Genomic DNA, 15,754 nt, shown 5'->3' with positions numbered 1-15,754 from the left:
GGTTTAGTTTCTTCATTTGCTTGTTTGGTTTTTTTGGTTTTGTTTTTTTTCTTTGTTTGGTTGTTTTGCTTGTTTGTTTGGTTGTTTGGTTGGTTGTTGGTTTGGTTTGGTTTTGGTTTTAGTTTTTCAAGACAGGGTTTCTCTGTATAACCCTGGCTGTCCTGGAACTTACTCTGTACACCAGACTGGCCTTGAACTTAGAAAGTTCCAAGGGATTAAAAGTGTGCACCACCACCCCCTGATTTGTGTGGAACCTTCTGTCGTTACAATCCCCAGAGCACAGTGACCCTGACCTTACACAAAGTTCCTCTCTCTACTTCCACTCAGGGTGATCATGTGGAAGGACAGGAGAGGGTGTCTGAGTGGGAGAGAGATGAGGAGATCCGGCCCCACCCTCTACAGACTTGTGAGACCAACCTTGGCAGTTGCCAAGATCAGCATGGCTGTTACAGGGTTGGACCTTTGAAGAGGCAGGACTCATTGGTGATTTCAAGTGGCCAAAGACTTGTGACTTTCTCAGAGTGACCAGAGCTACTGAGGGTCCAACGGGCCCTGACACGAGCCACAGTGGCTTTTCTAGTCAAGTTCAAAGCTCCATGTCTTCTAGGCAGATTGAGTTGAGACAAACCAGGCACTGAGAGACAATCCCAAGAACCTTGTGTGTCACTGTGTACAGGAAGGGGCTCAATGCCTCCATTTTGGCAAGCTCAGGAAGGCTGCAGGCACAGGGCTGGGCGGGGTGAGGGCAGAGTAGGGCAGTGGGTGAGAAGATAGGGGAGGGTAATGGGCTTTCTAGCTTGCAGCTGCTTGGGGCACCTCCTTTTGACACAGTGGGAAAGGGGAAGCAGGAGGAACCAAAGCCCAGGTAAGAGTGTCTCTGGATGCGAGCCTGGAAGGCTGTGTGATGGTGGCCTAGACAGGAAGAGAGATGCAGGAAGAACTGGAGGTCAAGTGAGTGTGTGGATGGATGGGGGTGGGGGGTGATATAGGTCTCTGAAGGAGATCCCTGAGCCTGTGTGAAGGTAGAGGCAGGGGAAACTGGAAATCAAGCTGGGTGGGGTAGGCTATCCCTCTATTCTAGTAGAGTGACAGCTCTGGAGAGAAGACTGTGAGCCTGTGTCAAAGTTGATGAGGAGATACAGGGCATAGAAAGGAGGGGCACCCCAGAGAGTGAGGTCTCGGGGGTACATACAGGGGGAGGTAGACAAGAAGGTCCAGAGACAGGTAAAGCCTAGACCGGTGAGTCTCAACCTCTGGGTTGTGACCCCTCTGGTGGTCAAATGACCCTTTCGCAAGGGTCACCTGGAGCCATTGGAAAACACAGATATTTATATTAAAATCCACAACAGTAGCAACATCACAGTTACAAAGTAGCAGTGAAAATAATTGTATATTTGGGGTCACCACAACTTGAATTGTATTGAAGGGCCGCAACCTTGGGAAGGTTGAGAGCCACTGGCCCTAGGCTCTGTGCTCAGCTTGGCGCTGTCTCATTTGGTCTCTCTGTCCTCCACGTCTCTCCCTGTCCTCACATACACTTCCAAGCAGGAAGCACAGGCCACTGCTAAGCCCACCCACAGTCCACTTCCCAGAGCAGATCAAAGAGGACTCAGCTTTCTGCAGCTCCAAGTGCTACAAAGAAGGGAAGAGCCACAGAGGGAGATGGGGATGCCCAGGACCTAGAGGCAACAGGCCCAGACTTGGATCCTGGCTCTGCCACTTAAAAGCTATGCAGCCTTAAACAGGTAGCTTGGCCTCTCTGAACTTCAGTAGCTCTTCTCCAGCAAGGGAAAAGGGCAATGCCAACCTCACAGGGTATACTCCCTGCAGACACAACCAAAGCAGAGCAAGGGGAAGGAGGAGGTCTGCCCTGACCCAGTTTTGTCTATTACCTCAGGTCCTTCTTTGACTGAACATTGGGGTGGATGTCACCTTGGAGTGTCAACTGGTAGCCTGGCATCCATCTGGGTGTCCGGTTTGTGTGAGGGGCACCCTGGAAGGGTAGTCTTGCTGCAGCTGTCGCCTGATTCTCCTCATCCTTGCTTTCGTTCAGTCTCCAGGTTAGGAAGGACGTAGCCTATCACCTCCTGTTAGCATTTTGTCTAGGCTCCTCCCCACAGTTACCTAGCAACAGCTAGGTGTGCCTGACTCACTATAAAGGGGGCTGCTTGCCCCCTCCTCTCTCTCTTGCCTTCTTGCTCTTGCTCTGTCCCCTTTCTCCTGTTGCCCCCTCCCTGTCCCCCTCCCCCCTCTCCACAAACTCATGACCAAGCCTCTACTCCTCTACTCTCTCTCTGCCTTTCTCTGTCTCTACCACCCTCTCAACTCCCCTCCCCATGCCCTGAATAAACTCTATTCTATACTATACCATCATGTGGCTGGTCCCTTGAAGGGGGGGGAGGGATGCCTCAGCATGGGCCCGCAGAGGTACCCCCTTCCCCCATACCTGACTACACCTCCTCTTAACATATTCCTTCCCTCTCTTTATTTTTATAAAACACAGCACCCCCGGAACCTGATTCCTTCCGTTTCAGGTTCTTCTGACTCTGTGGCCACTTTATCTGATGTCAGGGCTGGGTGGGGACCTCTGTGCTGAGTCCATGATGGGGAACAATTTGTAGTCAGAGAACCCCATCCAAGAGTGTAGGCACCCACTCTGACAGTCTTCCTTGGCGTGGCCAGTTAAACCCCACTCTGGACATTTCCCCATAGGACAGGGTGACCCTCCTTTCTGGCTCTCCCAGAGACTCGCAGGCTCATTCTAGCCCTGATCCTCCTGTAGGAGGCCCAGGCAGGCGGCTGAAATCACTTCACAGGGTCAAGACAAGCCATTTATAAAGGACAGAAAATGGAGGGCACATTTCACACAGAGTCAAGCCACTGCGTGTGACCTGGTTTCAGTTATTCTCAACTGGGTTCACACGGGGTCAACCCTAAAACATGCAGCTTCTGTTTTGTTTTTGTTTGTTCGTTTATTTATTTATTTATTTATTTTGGTTTTTCGAGACAGGGTTTCTCTGTATAGCCCTGGCTGTCCTGGAACTCACTTTGTAGACCAGGCTGGCCTCGAACTCAGAAATCCACCTGCCTCTGCCTCCCGAATGCTGGGATTAACGGTGTGCGCCACCACTGCCCGGCTAACATGCAGCTTCTGATTTGGGATTACTGTGGCCTACAGTCCCTGATTTTAGAGTCACCCTCCTTCACATCCAGGCCCCCTTTCTGAGCTATGCGCCCAGGTACTGGATCCCGATACAGGGTAAGAACAGAGGCTGCTGTCCCTCAGGTACAGCTCCCTTTCACAGACGAAGTAACAAAAGCTCAAGAGACAAGATGAGGTTTGCCCAAGAAGCAGGACTATGAAGTAAAGATGATACTGTATTCTGGTTACCTCTGGGTCCCGCCCTTCCCCCACCCCCCACTCTGGGTACCTCTGAGTCCTGCCCTTCTCTCCTTCCCCCCACGCTCCCAACTCCGCAATCACTATTCTGCTAGTTTCTAAAATATCTGAGCAAGTAAAACTCAAACGAAAGAAACATTCTCGGGTGGTGGTGCACGCCTTTAATCCCAGCACTTGGGAGGCAGGGGTAGGTGGATATTTTGTGAGTTCGAGGCCTACCTGGTCTACAAAGCCATTTCCAGGACAGCCAGGGCTCTGTTCCACAGAGAAACACTTGCCAAGACAGGTGAGAAAAGAAGGAAAGAAAGAGAGGAAGGAAGGGAAGGAGGAAGGAAGGAAGGAAGGAAGGAAGGAAGGAAGGAAGGAAGGAAGGGAGGGAGGGAGGGAGGGAGGGAGGGAGGAAGGAAGGAAGGAAGGAAGGAAGGAAGGAAGGAAGGAAGGAAGGAAGGAAGGAAGGAAGGAAGGAAGGAAGACTATTTTTCAAAGATTAGTGGTCACTTCCCTAAATGTGGGTTATCAAATAGACAGGCCTGACAACAGGGAGGAGCTGAAGAGAAAGCTGATCAGAACTGACCTGGATCCCACAAGCATTGGGGGGAACTGCTACTGTTTGCCCAGCTCAAGGAGACCCTTCGGCTCTACAGGAAGTCAACCCAGGAACCCTCTACAGTCTTCTAAGAAGGCTAACCAAGAGTCCTCGGAGGGCTGGCAGTGGCCCTTTAAGGAGGAGGCAGATGAGAAGAATGACTGCACTATGCCTACCAGAGGTGCAGAGGGTAAGAGCTTAAAGTTTCACCTCACCGGTCCGGCTCCAGCTGCCTGACCTGGGTAGTGAGCTCTACCAGCCCCTTCTGAGCCTTGGCCAGCTCAGCTCTGCTTGCAACTCAATCCCTCCCGCAGCACTGAGTGAGAGTAGTAAGGGCCCAGGCGTGCTGATCAAAGGGATCCGCCCTGACTCAGGTCGATTTTAAAGGAAAACACTTTGATTTCAGGCTCCAAAAGAAAGCCGTTCCCACGGTCTTTATGTGAGGCCTGGGGGGTTGCCCTCCGATCCGTTCTGGCAGCTCTGAGAGCTACGACTCTTTAAAGGGTCCTCAGGAAGACACAGACTGAGGGCTGCTGATTTGTCCCTGAGTCCCAGCCATGTGCCAGAGTGTGAATCTCAGGGCACCTCAGGGCAGCTGACAAGCCATTCATGACAGGCAAGCGGTCGCCAAGTGGCTGGCGCGGGCGTTGGAAGGCGACCTTTGAACGGCGAGTGTCTTATGGAGTTTTTAGTGCTAATGTTCTCCACATGGCACGCTCAGGATGGGCTGTCACGTCGTTCAACACCTCTGAATCACAGCTGCGCGCAGATGTGGCTTGGCTTCAGGCCCTTCCCACAGCTTGGTTTCATCCCGTGTTCTCACGGTCCTAGACCCCAGACCCCAGAGCACAGGAGAGCCACTCGGAGACACAAACCAAAAGAGCACTTTGTCGAAGGTTTGGCCTGGCTTAAGTTCACAGCTGTTCCCCCTTTGAACCCCTTTACTGGCAAACTGGTGAGTGAGACCTAGGTTGCCTGGGGATTCAGGGTCTCCCTTTTCACACATCAGTACTCCCAAAAGAGTATTAGGGTAGGGTAGAGATGGAGACAGAGCTCAGCTCATCGTCCTTGAATGGGGATGAGTGGAATGGTGTGAGGACCCCCAAGGGTCCTAGGAAGGGGGCTGGAAGACCCAGAGGACAGGCTACCACCTACCCTGAGAGAGGACAGGAGCTTTCTGTGAAGAGATCCTTGGACTGGGTCATTGTTTTCTGAATTAGAATCTTCAGGTCCCTCCCCACCTCCTCCCTCCATAAAAGTGAAAGCAGCTCACTGGCTCACCATAGAAATTCTGGAAACCACAGGGAAGGATCAAGAAGAAAGGCGGACTTGTCTGCAGTTCGCCACCCTGACAGAGCAGCTGTGAACGTTCTGATGTCTTTCTTTCCCATCTCTTTACCAGGCTGAACTTTGAAGGAAGAAAAAGAGTGGGAGGCAGCCAGGTGGGGGAGGGGCAGGCAGGAGGGTTTCAAGCACAAGAAAGCTGTTGGGTAAAGCGTCTAGAAGTTTCCCCCACAGGGCACTGTGTCTGGGCACCGAAGAGAAGGTGGTAAGACAAGGTTTGCGGCGGCAAGGATAAACAGGGCATCAGGGTCTGCAAGAGGTTGGGGGAGGTTGGCAGAGGCAGGGGTGAGGGTGGGGTGGCCATAAAATAGGCCTAGCCTCTGGGAGCTTTTACATTAGAAGGAAAATGTCATTGCATTTTAGAAAGAAGACAGGAGAATACCGCAGAGTTCCAACCAGTAGACCTGGGCCATCTAAAAGCATCAGCAAGTCATCCGATTTCTTCCCTTCAGTCTCCTTTTAAAATACCAGCTCGGGGTTGGAGATATAGCTCAGTGGGCAGAGTGTTCCCCTTGCGTGCATGGAGCCCTGGGGTTCAATCCCCAGCATGGCATAAGCCAGGTGTAATAGGGCATAGCTAGCATCTCAGAACTTGGGTGGTAAAGGCAGGAGGGTCAGGAGTTCGAAGTCATCCTTGACTCCTGATCAAGTTTAAGGGCAGCGACCTGGGCTCCATGAGACCTGTCCTTAACAGGTAACTGCGCAAGCTCTCCTCCTGACTCCTCAGTCTCTAGTCACACCAGATCCCACACTCTCAGTTGCCGCCCACCACTTCCTCAGTGTCCAGCCTGGGGCCTCCTCTTTTCCTTCCCTCGACACAGCTCTGCAGGCTGCCTCTGTTAGTGTCAAGAGAACTGCAAAGACAATGACGCCTGATCTGTGACTCTTATTCTTTCTGGTCTTGATGCATAACCTTCTTTCTCTCTGTGGCTTCCCTTCCTCCTGAGCTCTCCGCCTGCTCTGCTGTCTTTGATGTCCGTAGCTTTTCTTACCTTGGCCACCTCACGGGGATCCTCTTAAGATCCTTGTGTGGCAGAGCCTAACCTGCCCTAGATGGGCTCAGCTGGATCCTGACAGTCAGGGATGGTTCTTTCTGAGTTCATCCCCTTAGGGATCCACTGCTGATTGTGAAAAGAGCCACTGTTCTCTGGTCCCCAGATTCCTTGTCATGAGGTCTAAGAAAGGCACTTGGCTAATTAAAGGCCAGACACATTTTGAATGTAGGCCTTTGCCCACCATGACTTGGTGAGACTCAGCCTACATAATGGAGGCCACCCCTACCTGGGCTCCATGGTCTGCTTCTGCTGACTCACCAGCAGTAGACCAGTTATGCTTTGCCCTTCCTTTCTCTACAAGAGTACACGCCATCCTCAGGCAGGATAGGAGAGCCATCCAACCAGGTCAACTTCTTCCAAGCACCCCGCAAGACCACAGCACCTAGATCAAAGCCACCAAGTATGGCCACCCATCAAACAGACCCAGTGAACCAGGATTCCCCCAAGGCCCAGCCAAGAGTCCCCACAGGATGCTAAGTCAAAGTCATTCCATCTTGAACCTGCAGCCCTCATCTGGGATAGGCCCTATGCTGATGATATACAGTCTTAGAGAGAAGGCTAGGCCTGGCCCCACCTCGGCTCAGATGTGGGTGTGTACGGACTGACTCTGCAGGAGGTCTGGGAAGACCCTAGTGAGACCTCAGCACTTGAGGTTGCCAAATGCCAGGCACGGAGGAGAGGGTGTCAAGAGAGAAATGCTAGGCTCAATAGAACTCCAGTGGGCAGGGTATACAGTGATCCCACACTGGTAAGACAGCATCAAGCTATAGCATTCACTGTGCACATCTGAGGTCTCCCGCTGACACTGAGATATGACCTCCTGCCATAGTTAGCAAGAGGTTTGCATGGGAACTGCTGACTACCTCAGCAGGATGAGAAGGGAGGTGGAGAGTGGTTGGGTTAACTTGGCCAAGATCTCTGAGAACTCAAATCCAGGCTGGCCAAGCCCTCGGCCAACCTCAAGTCTTTCCTGACCTCCTCAAGTTCACCTGGAGTTTCCCCTCCCCTTCTTCTGGCTTCAGCTGCCACTTCAGTGCCTGATGGCCATAATCCTATCACAAAAAGCCTGGTCTAGGGAGCAGGGAAAGGGCAGATCCCATGCTCACTTCTGTGTTTCTCCAACACCCTGTTAACTCCCACTCATAAGACACGAGGGACTTTATACCAGAGAGGAGCCTCAGTTTAAAGAGACTAGGGGCTCATTCAGCCCAGTCTAACCAGGATGAACCTCCCATCTTCCAGGGCTATCTGGGGCTATCTGAGGCTGATAAGCTTAATTTAGCTGCTGTTGTTACTCTTTTCTGAGGATTCCCTGGGTGCTAGGAGCCACGGATGTAAAACCAGAGGCCTGCATGCAGTTGCTATTTTGTGGACACTGAACATTCAGCCACGCGGAATGACAGAAGTGACTTCAGTGGGAGGGAACCTAATACACAGGGGCACACACAGACACGCACAGAGGCGCGCACATACACACACACACACACACACACACACATACACACACACCTGGAGACCATGTGTGTACTCACAGCCTCAAACAGGATGCCCCTGAAGTGCCAGCACGACTGTAGGGACGACAGAGTGTTCACTTAGCAGGATATTCTATAGCGGGTATGTGCACAGCATGGCAAGCTTGTGGGACATGTCAGTTATATCCCAGCTACACTCTGTCATCACAGATAGTCTATGAAGAAGCACTGCTGTGTCCCAGGAAAACTCAGTCATGGGCATGGGGATTTGAACTTGACATACAAACTTCCTGTCACAAAAATTTTTTCTTTTGAGTCCCACTCCAACCACTTAAGAAATATGAAAAACCACTCATAATTCTCTGGCCATAGAGAGGAGGTGGAGAGCTAGGCTTAGCCTGGAGGTCCATAGCCTGTCACCCTTGCTCCGTAGCAGTGGAAACAAATGTTACCTACCTCTCTGCCACTGAATAGACCTTGAAAGGCATAATGTTGACTCAAAGAGACACATCACAGAAGAATATATGCAAGAGCATTTGAGGGACACCAAGTTGGAAAGCAGACAATCTAGGCTCAGTGGTCCTACACTTGCTTAGCGTGTATGGCGCTGGCGCTACTCTTCTTTCCCAGTGCTGAAACAAAATGGGCGAACTTCCACAGTGGCTTGGACTGTGCTGGGTGATGGATGACAAGATACACAGATAGATTCAAGTTTACCCAGCACCCCCACATTCACACTCATTCAGAAGAGAGCAATACCTCTAAGGCAAATAAATAAATAAAATAAAATAAATGTATCTTTGGAAGAATATTCTGGAATGTTCCAAAATATTCTCTCTCTCTCTCTCTCTCTCTCTCTCTCTCTCTCTCTCTCTCTCTCTCTCTCTCTCTCTCTCTCTCTTTCTCTCTCTCTCTCTCTCTTGCCATAGTCAGGCAGCACAGGTTTTTGAAAGTATTTATCATTCATCACTGTACTTACGATTACAATGAAGAAGGTAGTGGTGAGAAGATCTATGGGGACAGTGTCTGAACCTCCACTAGACAGGCACTGTAATCCGCTGGAGGTAGTCTCACATCCTATGGCTTGGGGAGACTCTCTTCTCCAGTCAAATAGAACCTCTCACTGTTTCTCCCCCCAGCTTGCCTTCTGGTCTCCCAGCCTTTATCCATGCTGTGCCTGTGTGCAACCTCACCTGCACTGTCCTCCTCTGGGTCCAGCCCCCAGCCCATGGCCTCTCCAGCAAGCAGCCCCCCGTCCCCCCCCTGCAACAACTCCCCCCCACCTCCCCAGCACTCCCTGAGCCCACCTCAGCACTGCCACTGCCTCTCTGCCTCTCTGCAGGCCTCTGCCTCCCAAGCTCTTTATTGGGATTAAACGAAGATGAAAGGCAGAGCCCAGTGGTGACAGAGGCTGGAGGGGCAGGAAGAGAGGCAGGAAGCCTTGGCTTGCAGAAGGCAGAGCAACTATTCATGTTTGGGAACAAAGGGAGTGGTGACATCTGAGGCCAGAGAGCACAGGCAGATGCTTGCTTGAGCTCCATCTGGGTCCTGTTCCCTGGGACAAGTCTCATGATTTCTACCTAGCTGAGACTGTGGGCCTGGGGCTTGTACACCTCTGTTCCCTGAAGGGTCTAGAGACCTGTGGCCTGGGAGGCTCTGCAAGCCACTTCCTATTCTGTGGGTATTTGAGAGCGAAATCAGTAAAGCTCAGAGCTTGAAAACAGTCGAAAGAGAAAAGAGACTGACATTAGTCAAAGACACTGAGGCCCAGAGAGCGTAAGTGGGTTACCCCAGTCAAAAGACGTGACAGTCCCAGCATCTGAAACATTCAGGCAGGAGGATGGGCGGAGAGTTTGAGGCCAGCCAGGGCTATACAGTAACTTCTGGCCAGCCTGAGTTATACAACCAAACTCAAACTACACATTCAATTCTTGTCTTAAAGAAAGCAAGCGAGAAACAGAGAGAGAGAGAGACAGAGAGACAGAGAGACAGAGAGACAGAGACAGAGAGACACAAACAGAGACAGACAGAGATGGAGATGGAATCAGACAGACAGACACAGAGAGATCACACATATGGGAGAGCTCTTAAAGCCTAAGACACACACAAAAAAAAAAAAAGCTGGGCGTGGTGGCGCACGCCTTTAATCCCAGCACTCGGGAGGCAGAGGCAGGCGGATTTCTGAGTTCGAGGCCAGCCTGGTCTACAAAGTGAGTGCCAGGACAGCCAGGGCTACACAGAAAAACCCTGTCTCGAAAAACCAAAAAAAAAAAAAAAAAAAAAAGCCTAAGACAGAGGTACAGAGTGGAGCAGAAGCTGTGATAGCCAAGGGGCAGGAGCAAGAGAGGAGGCTGTGTGTTCCTGTAATGGGCTCCAGAAGGCAGGGAGCAGGCTTCCCCCTCCCATGCAAGAGCAGGAAGAACTTCTCAGTAGTGGACCGTTTGTTGCAATACAAGGCAAAAAAAAAAAAAAAAAAAATCTGTTTTTGTTTGTAGCTCATCCTCTTTCAAAATAGCTTCCCCGAAGCTGCAGTAGCTTGGCCAGAAAAGCCTCCTCTAATTCAATGCCTTGGCCTTAGGAGGGAAGAACCACACAGAGAAAAGACAGGACTTGAGGGACATTGAGTTCAAATGACTACGTGGGAATTCTTTTTGTTTATCGAGGAATGATGGTTGTTGAGGCACAATCTCACTCTGTGGCCCTAGCCAATCTGGAACTAATAGCAATCCTCCTGCCTCAGCCTTCTGAGTCCTGGGATTACAGGCACCAGCCACAACATCTCATATAAGTGGAAACTCAACCACTGTCAGCAGCAGGTCCATTCTACCTTTTGGCTGTCTTTTCATGGTCTGGGGTGGGTGGGCAATGTAGGATGAGCAAGAGTAAAGAAGACAGGCCACAGAGTTGGTACCCAAACTGCTCTAGAGGCTGCATGTTGGCTCCTGCCTCCTCAGAGTAAAGTTTCCTGGGAAGAATGTTCCTTGCAAAGAAAAATGATCCGATCAGCAGAGCCCAGAGGGCAGGGGAGGCTGAGGCTGAGGCTGAGGCTGAGGCTGAGGCTGAGGCTGAGGCTGAGGCTGACCCTGGCCTGCAGCCTGACTTCTGACTTTTCTGCTGTCTGACTTCACACATGTTGACAGACCTCCCTGGGTTTGTCCCCCTGTTAGTGAGATGATGCTGAGGACATTAAAGGTTCACTACACGCTAATTCCTGATGGTCAGATATAAATGAAAAGGGGGACATGACACAATCCAGGGACAAAGAACCCCCAGTCACCTCACCAAAGTCAAAGTGGCACCGAGGAGAGGCGTTGGTGGACAAAGTGCTCACAGCATAAGTGTAAGGACCAGAGTTCGAAACCCTGGAATTCGAATAAAGCAGAGTAACACATGTCTCTGATCTTATTGTTCCTGCCACAAGACAGGAAGCAGAGACAGAATTCTTGGAAGCTTGCAGGCCAGCCAGCCTGGCATTCACAGCAGTGACAGACAGACAGACCAGACAGACAGACGGGTGGGCAGGCAGGCAGGCAGACAAACAGGCAGGCTATTTCAAACAGGTAGAAGGCAAGGATGTTCACCCAAGGCTGGCCTCTGACCTTCGTAAACTCACCACGGCACACACACAGGCACACGCACGCACACACATGATTTACAAAATAAATAAATAAAGTCAAACAGAGAACAGTTAGTACTCAGCCTCCACAGTGGAGTGGCCCTGGGTCAGCCATGGGCCAGCTGTTAGCCAGGCCAAGGCAAGGACACATAGTGCCTGACAGACATTACCCAGCACCACCAGGGAGTGCACCTGAGAGGGACACCCTTGGAGGTGCGCTGGCCTGGATAAATTGGCCTCTACCCCACAGCCTGTTTTGAATCCAGACCTCCCAGCTTCCAAGGGAGCCTGGAACTAGGATAAGACAGCAGTGTTGACCCTGGGGAGATTCGCTGGCCATAAAATCCTTGGCCTCTGACTGCATTTTAGAAAGTGGAAAGCATGACCCTCTCTAGTGTGGCCCCAGGATGCCGTGCTCTGGCTGCCTTTCTCTGTGTTCACCAACCACCACCAGCAGCACCCAGGGCAGCTCTACCACCTGGCAGATTCAACAGAACGCCTCTACCACAGTAGCCTCGTGAGAGCTGTCTCTTCCACGGACTCCACACCTGACCTCAAAAACATAGCATCCACCCTCCTTATTTAAGGACCAGGGGACCTAAGCTATGCTGTCAGGAAAGCTGTTAACACTGGGGTGAAGACACAGCACCGCCCCCCCCCACAACCCCTTCAAACGCCACCTTGACGAGGCATTAGCTAAATATCTTCTCCGTCCCCGAAGGCTTCCCACATGAAGTCTACAATGTTCAAACACAACCAGCAAATCCCCAGAGACAGGTCCCGGGAATTAGCTGTTCCCGCTGGATGAAAGTCACTCTGATGTATGCGAACAAGAGGACGTGAGAAGGAGACAGACTTGCCTCTTAGCTGCAGGGTCTGGGGCACCAGCAGCAAACAGAGGAAGCACCAGGCTGCGAGCCAGCTGGGTGGGTGCAGGCATCGCACTTGGGCCCAACATCGCAGAAGCCAGCTCTCCATGGAATACCGTACGCCAAGCCGGACACTTGATCAAAGCACGTCCCTCCTTCCTCTTTAGGTCACTGCAGACTAAGGCCTCTGATGGCAGCTAGAGTTCCCTTTTGTGTCCCCATAAGTTCCTCCTCTGGACACCCTTCTGCTTCCTCAAGGCGGTTCCTCTCAGAAACCCTGACCTCCCTCTGAAATAGTGGAAGCAACCTTGGTGAGGGGTTCCAACAGATAAACAGCCTGGGGCTCTAACTCATCCAAGCCACACAGTGGGAAAAGAGCATGCGGTAAGAACCTTGGCTTCCCCAGGCTTCTAGGGCCTCCTCAGTCCCTCGCAGCAGAGGACCCTGTCCTGGAAGCTGGGTGGCCATGCTCCTTAGGTCTGAAACCCTAAAAATGACCACAATCCCACCTGCTCAGACATCCCTGCCATCCCTTGATAAGGTGTCCTGAAGGGTGGGAGGAGGTGGGAGTGGGTGGAGCCTAGGGAAGGGGAAGAATGAAGCTGAGGAGTGGCAGACTGGGAAGCTGAAGGGCCTTAAGCCACTTGTCCCAGCCTCTGGAGGGAATTTAACACATCCTGGAGTGAGAGACAGTAGCTGGTTCTTTGAAGGAACTCCTCTTGATCCACCTGAACTGACACACCTCCACCTCTTCCTCCTCCTCTTCCTCCTCCTCCTCCTAGGGTGGGGGGTTCCCTAACCCGAGTTCACCCCATCCCCACCCAAGAGGAGACACAGGCCCCTGACTGCCTCCTTCCTTATCAGCTCTGCTCTCGAAGCCCCCATGGCGCTAGAGGTCTCAGTACTGGGACAGTGACGGCTTCCTATGAGGGGGCCCATCCTCTGCAGACTCTAGGGAGAACTCTTAAGGTCCTGGAGCCCCGTGTCTGTTTTGTGACCTGAAAGGTAGGGGCTGAGTGGACAGGGGAAGAAAAGCAGCAGGAAGGAAGTTGAAGGCCAGACCTGCTGAGTCTCGACTTTTCTCATTAGAGCCGAGAACCCAAGAGAGCCCTGAGTAGCCCCACCACACCAGTGAGAGACTTCAGCATGAAGAGGTGAAGCAGCTAGCTCACGATCCCGGCAGGTCTGTGGGGCATAAATGAGAAGGACAGATAGATTTTTACCTGGATTTTCTTTGCCACTTGTGCCAGAGTGGTGGAGGCTGGGCATGTGGCTGAGGTTCCCCCCTCCCCAACCCCCTCATATCACCATGGGGGCTTCTGTCAGTACCTTGCCTAAATCCCTTCCCCTTGGCCTCTGCACAGTTAACAGTGAAAGCTGCAGGATGTTTGGGAGCAAGAACCTTGAGACTGCTGTGCAGAGGCCAGCAGCCATAGGCCACCCACCCGCAGAGGAAGACGTATGAACAGAAGAGGCAGCGCGAAGGGGCGGGCTGGGACCCAGGCGGTATTGGCTGTTGATCCATCAAGGTGATACATGATCACAAGTGTCACAGCGAAGCATGGATAATCTGCTTCACGCCGCTCCCCAGCTCCTGCGGGGAGCAGATTGTCTAAGCACTCCGGTGCCATGGTGATAGACGTCATGTTAATGCCTCGGTGCACAGAGGGAGCATTTTAAAGGCATCGGGCTGCGCCTCCGTGAGTCTCCTCATGACTTGGCACCAGGAGATGCCTGAGTGCCAGGCTGCCTGAAACACAGATCCTGGCTTCCCCAACACTGGTGCTGTCCCCATGCCTGCCCAGGTGCCAGCTAGCTGCTCCTCCCTGCCTGTGCTTGGTACTGCTGTGCATCCCGGGCAGATAAACGTCAGTCCCTGACAGCATACCTGCACCTAAGCTGCAGGCAGCGGGGCCTTAAAGGACCCTGCTGAACACCTAGCAAGCCACTCACTGTCCTACCCCCCTGCACAGGTCTTCAACTCTACAAGACTTCATGCCGGTACAGGAAGTTGCTCAGAGGCCAAGCACTGCCTGGGCTCTGGGTGGGGCTGATGAGAACACAGCAAAGGAGGGGAGGGGGCTGAGGGGCTGCATCACTGTGGGGCTCCTGAGCTACTGGGAAGAGGCAGGGACAGACCTGAGAAGCAGAGCCCCTCTGATCCAGGTGACAGCCCAATGGACATCAAACCAAGGCGCATTCAGAAACCTAAGGGTCTCTGTGACTCTCCAGCACCTGTCACCCAGTGCTTTGAGCTGTAGACCACCTGGTCTCCATTGCATTTGCTGTTTTTTTCCTGTCCTGTGCCCCAGGCAGGAGCCGTGAATAAGTAGTAGCAAGGTTCGAAGGTAGGAGGAGGACAGGAAAGAACAGAGACTTCACAGCTCTGGGCTGGGCCTCTGAGCTTGACTTTGTAGATGAGATTCCTGGGGCCAGCACTTCTCAGCCGTGGCGTGGGTCTCACTAGGCACCTGCTTACCCCCCATCTACCCTTTATATCTTGCTGGGCACATCCTCTGCCCACAGCACCAGCCTTCCTAACAGATACAGAAGAACAAGAGCACATCTTGAAGAGCCATGTCTAAAGGGAACAAAGATAATCCAGGACAACTCAGTACGACTGTGTGGTCCAGCCTAGCCGCTGGGGCCACTCTTCACCTCCAACTTAATGGGCATGGCAACCCTATGCGCTGGTATCTGAAATTCCTTCCATTTAATAGGTGCAGAAACGGAGGCACAGAGAAGACAAAGTGATTTCTAACCAGTATCCTAGAGCAGCAGTTCTCAGCGGTCCTCATGCTCAGACTCTTCGCTACAGATTCTCTTATCTTGGCCGGCCACCCCCGACCAAATAGTTACGTTCGTGGCTACTTTGTAACTGTAATTTTGCTACTGTTCTGAATCTCGGTGTAACTTCCTGTGTTTTTCTCAAGGCCTTAGGTGACCCCTGTACAAAGGTCATTCAGCAGCCCCAACAGGGGCTCATAGGTTGAGAACCTCTGCTCAGACTGAACACCTAAGGGACAGACAGCACACAGAGCAAGGGGACGCCAGGGAAGAAGCGAGGCTTGGCTGGCTGGGGAGGATGGCTTTGTGTACATCCCTAAAGGAGGAAGTAGAGCAGGGGAACCTGGAAGCACGTGGTCCCTTGCAGTCCCTGGGAAGGGGGGCGGGGCTTCCGTAAACTTAGACTAAAACTTCCCTAACAAGACAAGTCTCCACGCTAAGTTTACTTCCACCAATGTTTCTTGTTGCCAGGCAGAGAAGAGAAGAAACCAAAGAAAGTCCTTTCTTTTCTTTTTTTTTTTTTTAAGATTATTTTCTTATTATATGTAAGTACACTACAGCTGTCTTCAGAGACCCCAGAATAAAGCATCAGATCGCATTACGGATGGTTGTGAGCCACCGTGTG

At 52.0% G+C, this 15,754-nt stretch overlaps 1 protein-coding gene across 3 annotated transcripts in view; it reads right to left on the bottom strand.

Annotated features, from left to right (window-relative positions):
* Nfam1 (NFAT activating protein with ITAM motif 1) overlaps positions 1-12,508 on the bottom strand; it is a 35,343-nt gene extending 22,835 nt beyond the window's left edge. The window contains exon 1 of one of the 3 annotated variants that reach the window (XM_021183261.3): positions 12,334-12,508. In XM_021183261.3, the coding sequence (XP_021038920.1) occupies positions 12,334-12,451 (118 nt within the window). In that variant the 5' untranslated portion in view covers positions 12,452-12,508. Of the gene's footprint in view, positions 1-1,892; positions 2,015-12,333 lie in introns of those variants that run through there. The other 2 variants (XM_021183262.2, XM_021183263.2) reach the window with 2 other exon arrangements.
* Positions 12,509-15,754: the final 3,246 nt, after the last annotated feature.

This window comes from Mus caroli, unplaced genomic scaffold, assembly GCF_978045245.1.
Source record: "Mus caroli unplaced genomic scaffold, Mus_caroli_1 scaffold_16, whole genome shotgun sequence".
Classification (NCBI taxonomy): domain Eukaryota; kingdom Metazoa; phylum Chordata; class Mammalia; order Rodentia; family Muridae; genus Mus; species Mus caroli.
Note: the sequence above shows the minus strand (reverse complement) of the source record. Positions and strands in the feature narration are given on the sequence as shown.